The sequence below is a fragment of the Oryx dammah genome, unplaced genomic scaffold (genome assembly GCF_014754425.2).
Source record: "Oryx dammah isolate SB20612 unplaced genomic scaffold, SCBI_Odam_1.1 HiC_scaffold_27, whole genome shotgun sequence".
NCBI classification, from domain to species: Eukaryota; Metazoa; Chordata; class Mammalia; order Artiodactyla; family Bovidae; genus Oryx; species Oryx dammah.
In genome coordinates, this window is record NW_024070211.1 from 130,148,618 (window position 1) to 130,157,407 (window position 8,790).

The following is an 8,790-nucleotide window of genomic DNA, read 5'->3' on the forward strand; positions in this document are numbered from 1 at the left end:
CTGGCGGTCAGCCAGATTAGGAGACACTAGCCTGGATATCTTTTGTGTGTGTGTGTGTGGGTGTGTGTGTGGGTGGGTGTGGGTGTGTGGGTGTGCTGACGGTCAGCCAGATTAGGAGACACTAGCCTGGATATCTTTTGTGTGTATGTGTGTGTGTGTGTGTGTGTGTTAGTCGCTCAGTTGTGTCTAATTCTTTGCGACCCCATGGACTGTAGCCCACCAGGATCCTCTGTCCATGGGATTCTCCAGTTTGGAATAGTGGAGTGGGCTATATTTAAAATGGATAACCAACAGAAACCTATTGTATAGCACAGGGAACTCTGCTCAATATTCTGCCAGCCTGGATGGGAAGGGAGTTTTGGGGAGGATGGATATGGTATGGCTGAGTCCCCTCACTGTTCACCTGGAACTATCACAGCATTGTTAATTGGGCTGTACCCCAAAACAAAATGTTTTGGTGTTAAGGAAAAAGGAAAAAATGAATAGTGGAGTGGGCTGGCTGTGTTGTCCTTACCTCATCTGAGGTGCTTCTCCCAATCCCCTGTTCTTTCTCCTCTGAAACTTGAGATGTAATGGTCTTTAGTTTGTCTTTACTCTAGGGGAAAAGATTATCATGAGACTGGGTCCAACAGAGGAAGAAACAGTAGCTCTTCTCAGCAAAGTCCTTAATGGTAACAAACTGGCATCTGAGGCCTTAGCCAAGGTTGTGCACCAGGATGTTTTCTTCAGTGATCCAGCTCTGGATTCAGTAGAGATCAACATTCCACAGGACATCTTGGGAATCTGGGTGGATCCTATAGGTAAGCAGAGGAGAGTGTTTGCTTTTGTCTGTTTGCTCTTCTTTTCCTGTGAGGGGTGGGGGAGGTTGGAAAAATGAAAATTGAGGGTATGGTTTAACTCTTCTAGAAGTTTTTAAATTTTTGAAGTTTTAAAATGATAAACGACTCTCACTGCTGTAACCTGGGTTCATTCCCTGGTTGGGGAACTGAGACCCCATAAGCTACACCTTGGGGCCTAAGTAAATAAATAAATGAAGAGCTGAGCTGTGTATTATATACATATACACATATATTTATAACACGTGTGTATACACACACACACGCACACACAGAGGCACATATACAAAACTGAATTAACTCATTTTTGAGAGACCTCAGGGGCCAGACTGCTAAATATGAGAGAAGAATGAAATGATAGCAGCTGTAACTAATTGGACACACACATGCATCTTGAGAACATTCCACTCCGGCAGATTATTACCATCTGGAAGTACAGTGCAGATCTTCAGATTTAAAAATAATAGAAACACAAATCCAGGTTTTTAAATGAGCTCTCACAATGTAACTCCTGGCTCCTAATTCAGTTAAGTAAGTAAACAAGCAGAAACACTGTACAGGTCAAGCAAAACACAACTGAATGTGACTCCTAGCAGTCAGTTTGTGAGTCCTGTGTATACCTCACCATTATTTTTTTTGGTCATGATTATGGTCGAACCATAATCTATAGTTCATTGTTTTAAAACTGTAGGCCTATCTCAGTGATGCCATTAATATAACACCCTAGGCCTAAGTCCCACTTTTCCCCAGGTTCCTGGCATAGTCTACCCAACACAACTGGGACCAGTCATTAAGCTGAGTAGGCAAACTCCCCTCCCCCTCTCCCCTACAAGCACGCTGACACGTGATTGGAATGCCTTTAATCATAGCAGTAGAGCATTCAGTCTATGGACTGTTACGCAGACTACGAATGTTGTCCAGAATCTTTTATCGCCTAAAGGTAAATCAGCCTCAGTTACAGTATTTGAGGAACTGAAACCTTGTTTTGTTTTTATCCTGAATTGATTCTGTTAGCTAGCTCTCTGGATCTTGTGCCTGGCACATCCTTAACTGGATATTAATTCACTAGATGTTGGCAGTCAGCTGCTGGCAGGTACATCTTTTAAGGAGAAACCTTACTCCTTAGCTTCTTTTTCCCAGGCTCTTTGCGACCCCATGGGCTATAGCCTACCAGGCTCCTTAGTCCATGGGATTTACCAGGCCAAGAGTACTGGAGTGGGTTGCCATTTCCTTCTCCAGGGGATCTTCCCAACCCAGGGATTGAACACAAGTCTCCCGCATTGCAGGCAGATGCTTTACTGTCTGAGCTTCTTCCTCTTGTGACACCATTGTCTCTTTCCTCCTAATCTGAGGGACAAAACAAACAAGTAAAAAGGAATCCCTGATGGAATTCAAATGGAATGGAATTCAGATTCCTGGAAGGAGACTTTCCCACCCACCTTGGTTGGACCTGTCCTCTGATTAGTAAGAGCTCAAAGGAACCCCCCAGTTATCCTGAACAATTACCTTTTAAATCATTTTGATGTGGTGATGAATATTTGAGTGCTTCTTACCACTTGCTAGGTGTTATGCCTTGGAGAAGGGAATGGCTCCCCACTCTAGTATTCTTGCCTGGAGAACTCCATGGACAGAGGAGCCTGGTGGGGTCATAAAGAGTTGTTCATGACTGAGCAATTAACAGCACAAGAGGGAAGGAAAACATGCTAACTGCCACAGGAATTATAGACAAGTCCCCTTTGTCCAAGAATTTATGTATGGTTGGGAAAATGAAACACAAGCAGCTTAAAAGTGAAGTACAAAAGGTCAAATAATAATTCCATATAAGTGGCACCCAAAGGTAGAACGTGATTGGTTATTATCTTAGTCCATTTGGGCTGCTATAACAAGATACCACGGACTAGGTAGCTTTTAAACAAGGTAAATTTATTTCTCACAGTTTCAGAGGCTGAGAAGTCCAATATCAAAGTGCCAACATGATTAGGAGAGGGTCTTCTTCCTGATTCATAATTGGCATCTTTTCACTGTGTACTCGGACAGTAAAGAATCTGCCTTCAATGCAGGAGACCCGGGTTTGATCCCTGGGTCAGAAAGATCCCTGGAGAAGGGAATGGCAACCCTCTCCAGTAATCTTGCCTGCAGAATCCCATGGACAGAGGACCCTGGCAGGCTACAGTCCATGGGGTGGCAAAAGAATCAGACACGACTGAGCGACTAGCACACACACAGTGTACTCATAAAGTGGGAGAGACTAAGAATATCTGTGGGACGTCTTTTGTAAGGCATTAATTCCATTCATGAGATTCCACCCCAAGGACTGAAGTACCTCCCAAAGGCCCCACTTACTAATACCATCAACTTTTGAGGGTTAGAATTTGGGGGGACACAAACATTTAGACCACAGCTGTTACCAAATTAGAGAGAAAGGATCTAGGACAGGTTTTACAGGTGTCTTCATCATTATCTTCTAAATAATCATTACATGAATCCTAACAGATTTGCTTTATTTTTCAGATTCAACTTATCAGTATATAAAAGGTTCTGCTGACATTACACCCAACCAAGGAATCTTCCCCAGTGGACTTCAGTGCGTCACTATTTTAATTGGTGTCTATGACATACAGACAGGGGTGCCTCTCATGGGAGTCATCAACCAACCTTTTGTGTCACAAGACCTACACACCCTCAGGTAAGAATTGAATATTTTTGGCATATTATGGTTTTCAGAATTTACAACCTCAGCTTTGTTTATTGTCAGGATTATCTCTCCATGTGACATTCCCATGACTCGATACATTTGGCATTCCTACTAAAAATCTCCATGTTTAAATTAATCGTCCTTTAATTTTCAATCCTGGGTTTCACAACAAAATATGAAAATGATCTAATGAAAAGATAAGTAGGTATGGCCAGGATTAGAACCTCTCCCTATAAAAACAAAAAAACTATCAGTATCACTTTCTTTTCTGCCTCCTCCTTCCTCACACTCCCGTGGACTGTTCGAAGAGCATAGAGGGTGGCCAAGCCTTTGGTTACCCTGATCGACGACCTACGGATCAGAGTATGACAGGGTTGACTCCAGAGCATGGCAGGATTCAAGTAGAAGTAGCTTTTCTCCTGTGGTTTCAGCTTTTTACTGAAATAGATGATATTTTTTTCCACTCATGTAAAACTATATATTTTTAAATTAAATTTTGACTTGCCTCAAGCAACTAAGAATTGTTTGTTTTTTAATAGTCATAAACTACACCTCTGCAGTGTTGATATTTTTCATCTTCCCTGCCTTCTTCCAAACTGAAAGTATTTGTTATCTTTAAAGGGTCGTTAAGAAGTTAAAAATAAGTGGGACTGGACGTTGACATAATCATGACCTAGAAATGGTTGACAAAGTAGTTGGTGGCACAAATCCTGGGTTTGATAGAAGATTCTATCACTGATTTACATTCTTCAACACTTACATTCTCTAAGCCTCAGTCTCCTTCTCTGGAAAGAAACTATCCAGCATATATATAGTAAGTTAAACACTGAGAAATGATAGATGGTATTTTTGTCGTTGCCCCCCTGCCCCCACCAAAAAAAAAGTCCATCTTTCTTGATGTTAAAGCCACAGTGGAGCTAGTGAATTGGAGGATGAAAAGGTGTTACCAGTTGAAAAAAATTCAGGATTGTGGAAGATTTGCAGATTGAAAATCTTTTTATCTGTTCATCTTTATCCCCATTACACTTTAAATGCCAAAAGAGGCAGTGAAACTTTGCTGTGTTCCCAGAGGCCAGAAATCCCACAAATATTTTAGCACTGTCCTAGATGAATATGATAATGTAAAAAAAAAAAAAAAAAAAAAACTGAAAGCATTCCTAACTGGCAACAACACAGGCAGCAACATGCCCAGGGAGTGACTTCTAGAAGTGAATTAGCTATTTGATAACTATCTCTAGGCTTAAGGGCCTTGAGACTCACTGTGTTATGTATTTTCCACATCAAGTTGGGAACCCATAGGAGCAGTGAAAAACAAATGTGATAACTTGCCGCCACAAACTGAACGTTCTCTTCCGTAGGTGGAAAGGACAGTGCTACTGGGGCCTTTCTTACTTGGGGACCAATATCCATTCCCTTCTGCCTCCCGTCTCTACAAGAAGCAACAGTGAAACGCAGAGCCACGTGACCCAAAACCCCAGCTCCGAAGGCTCCCACCCGTTCTCAGCTGTCATTAGTACCAGTGAAAAGGAGCCCATCAAGGGCGCATTGTCACGGGTGTGTGGAGAGCGTGTCTTCCGGGCAGCTGGGGCTGGTTACAAGAGCCTCTGTGTGGTCCTCGGCCTCGCTGACGTTTACATCTTCTCAGAAGATACCACGTTCAAGTGGGACTCTTGTGCTGCCCACGCTATTCTCAGGGCCATGGGTGGGGGAATGGTGGACTTAAAAGAATGCCTGGGAAGAAATCCTGACTCAGGGCTTGACTTGCCACAGTTGGTGTATCACGTGGGAAATGAAGGCGCTGCTGGAGTGGATCAGTGGGCCAACAAGGGAGGACTCATCGCATACAGATCAGAGAAGCTGCTGGAGACATTCTTGAGCTGCCTCCTCCAGCACCTTGCCCCTGTGGCTACACATACGTAGATGAGCTCTGTCCTCATGGGCTCCACAGCCCAACTGTGAACCTAGTTTCCACATCTCTTGTCTTTTGAAGACAGCTTTGTCCTATTGACAGTCACCATTCACCTCCCTCTTCGGGGGAGCATTTTTCCATTATGTGTTCATAATGCTAATAAATGAATGATATTCATGCAGCAGTTAAATGTGTGAGATTCTTTATAGAGGATTTTGTGCGATTATTGCTGCTTGAAACGCTTCAGTAAAATATTGAAGACAGGAAAAATTCCTGCTCAGTTAATAAAGCTCTTTAGAACATGAGTTTAGAGGTGATAAGTTAATGTCACTGAAATATTAGGGAGAATAAAGGGGCTTGTGCTTAGTTTTGTTTCCTGTCTGGAACAAAAATCTTCAGATTTAGCCTTTGGCAGAACATTTAGAACTGTGAATTTGAAGCATAATTTGGCTGTGTCCATGCGCTTTCAGGGATGCTATGTTTCTTACAAGAATTAAAGCCCGGAGCCCCGAAGGCTCCATCCTACTCGTGTACTCTCACACTCACACACATCCACACTCATACACACGTTCTGAAACTCTCTCTCAAATTTATATTCTTATTCTCTCATTCTAATTCTCTGATTCTGCCACTAATCATGTCTCTAGTTCTCTCTAATACTCTCACTTAACATAACTCTTATTCCTGTCGGTAAGACAGGAGAGGATAGTAGTTTTTGCATAGTATTTATTACACTTCAAAAACCAGAGGTAGAGTTAAATATATACAGTCGTTGGTCTACTAGAATCCCATGTTGAATGTCCTCTGAGGTGGGTGAGACCCCTTTTTCCTATCTCTTTAGCAGCCCTGGTTGAGGAGATGGTTCCACCATCTGCAGAGACCAAACTCTCAGCTATCTCCTTTCTGCCCTACGCCCTCTTGAGGCCAAAAGATTTTCTGCAGCATCCTCTGTTTTTCTGCAATTACAAAGGAATCACGGTAAGTCAAACTTTTAGTTTATTTTTTTAATTTATTTATTTTAATTGGAGGCTATTTAAAGGTATCTCATTGCACACAGCAGATTAAATGACTTATTTAGTGAAAAAGTTACATAGTTTTTAAAGTCTACATGCTTTGTGATTGATCATGGGTCCTTGAGCTGTATATTCTAATTTTAAAGGTTGATTTTTAAGTCAAAGTGAGTTGATTCTTCACAAAACACATTAGAAACCAAACCCCAGAAACTAGTGCTGCCTGATATTCATCAGAATCGAAAAAGAATATAGTTCAAGAAAAAGCATGTTGTACACATAAACATTTTTAGAATATGTAAATTATCAATAACAATGCAGTGAAAACAGTCATCTTCAATGTGATCTATTTATTTATGTGATCTATCAATGTGCCAGTTTATTGAGGGGAAAACTGGATAGAACAGAGAATCCAATATATTCTGTAAACATCTATTGCACATATCCGTTGTCAATCTTTGCCGGAAAGCTAAGGCCCTTCCTTGAGCATGTGTGTGCTGGTCTAGCATTAACCACACCTATGGGAATGTGATCTGTAGCTCTGATTTCTTTCTTTTTGGCTGCGCAGTGTGACTTACCAGATCTTGGTTCCCCCACGAGGGACTGAACCTGACCTGGCAGTGGAAGTACCCATTCCTAATCACTGTTCCACCAGGGGATTCTCAGGCTCTGATTTCTTTAGAGGAAGAAGTTAAAAAATATTTGCCATGTAGTCTGACAACATAATCATTCTGGATTTTCATTGATTTCCCCACTATCTTTACAATTGTCTCATACTCAGTAAATTTTTAAGACTCGTTTCTATCAATACTTTCAAAGCCTTAAATTCTTTGTTTTCAAATTCATTTTACATTACACTTAATCTGTTATTAAAGATACCATTGAAACATGATTTTTGAATGAAGTCAACCAGTCTAAGCAAACATACAACTCAATTGATGGGAGTGGGAGTTGCGGGTTGTGATGGAGGGGTGCTCCAAAGAGTAGCCTGTTGGTCGCCAAGATCGAGTGTCTTGTGCATGAGCCAGGGTTTTTTTGCAGGAGACTGGCAGACAGATGAATCTGCCAGGTTGCTTAAATAGAGGATGATAAAAAGAGAGCCCCCTGCACATCAATAAGAGCAGTCCCTGGGAAGCCAGGTCAATGTTGATTCCTCTCTTGCTCCTACAGCCCACATCCAATCACTCAGGAGATCCTCTTGGCTGAACCTTCCAAATATACCTGTCACTCTCCACACTAGCCACATGCTTCCACTTAACCATCATGCCAGTCTCAATTCAACTGCTCCTGAGGACTGGTAGCCATGTTGAGTAGGGTTCTAATGGTTATTTCCTTTTAATGCACTTTGTGTATTGCTAATTTTTTGCTCTGGCTTCTAAGCCCCTAGTTATAGGCTCCCTGCATGAGATTTTGACATGCCAAGGGATACATATTGTATAAAGGGCTTTCTGCTGTGTTATAATGATGGGAGTATGAAAAAGCAGATCTTTGAGTCTGAGTATAAATTCCTATAAGATAGCCCTTCTGTCTAGAAGTGCAGCCAGGATAAGTTTGCAGTAATACTTTGCATCAGTAGCATTAGGTTTAACTGTGAGTGGCAAAATGCCAAAATAACAATGGCTTAAATAAGATTAAAAGTATTTGGTGAGCAGTCCAGAGCTGAAAGGAGGCTCTACCCCGAAGTTCTCAGGGAGTCACACTCTTTCCATCTCACTGCTCTCCCAATCCCAGACCATGACCCCTCTCAAGTCTGAGACAACAGATTCTGCATTTTAGGCAGCAAGACAGAGGAGAAGACAAAGAAGGGAAGGGCAGTTTTTCACATCACTGACCAGAACCTAGCCACATGACTGCATGTAGAAAGTCTCCATTTGGAGTAACCATGTGCTCAACTGAAAACCAGGCTTTTTATCACCCTGGAGTTAGGAGCCGGGCATTAGGGGACATCTAGCAATCTCCATCACCCGGGCCAAATGAGCCATCCAGGCTTCTGTCTTCATCTGACCTCTGATCACACATCCTTTGTTCTATTCACTAAGGTCTCGTGACATTTAAGAGCAGATGTTTTCAACCCTTAGCTACACTCATCTACTTTTGATGTACTTATCCACTTCATCCCCCAAAGAACGAAGAATGCATAAATACATTTGTCAAGATGGTAAGGCTTCCCTGGTGGCTCAGCGTTAAAGAATGTGCCAGCCAATGCAGGAGATGTGGGTTCAATCCTTGGGTCAGGAAGATCCCCTGGAGAAGGAAATGGCAACCCACTCCAGTATTCTTGACTGGGAAATTCCATGGGCAGAGGATCCTGGTGGACTGTAGTCCATGGGGTTGCAAAGA

General features: G+C 42.2%; 1 protein-coding gene across 3 annotated transcripts in view; it reads left to right on the forward strand.

Annotated features, from left to right (window-relative positions):
- Positions 1-5,624, forward strand: part of INPP1 (inositol polyphosphate-1-phosphatase) — a 29,263-nt gene extending 23,639 nt beyond the window's left edge. For 2 of the 3 annotated variants that reach the window (XM_040227849.1, XM_040227850.1), the window contains exons 4-6: positions 600-800; positions 3,348-3,522; positions 4,890-5,624. In XM_040227849.1, the coding sequence (XP_040083783.1) occupies positions 600-800; positions 3,348-3,522; positions 4,890-5,451 (938 nt within the window). In that variant the 3' untranslated portion in view covers positions 5,452-5,624. Of the gene's footprint in view, positions 1-583; positions 801-3,347; positions 3,523-4,889 lie in introns of all 3 variants that reach the window. The other variant, XM_040227851.1, reaches the window with a different exon arrangement.
- Positions 5,625-8,790: the final 3,166 nt, after the last annotated feature.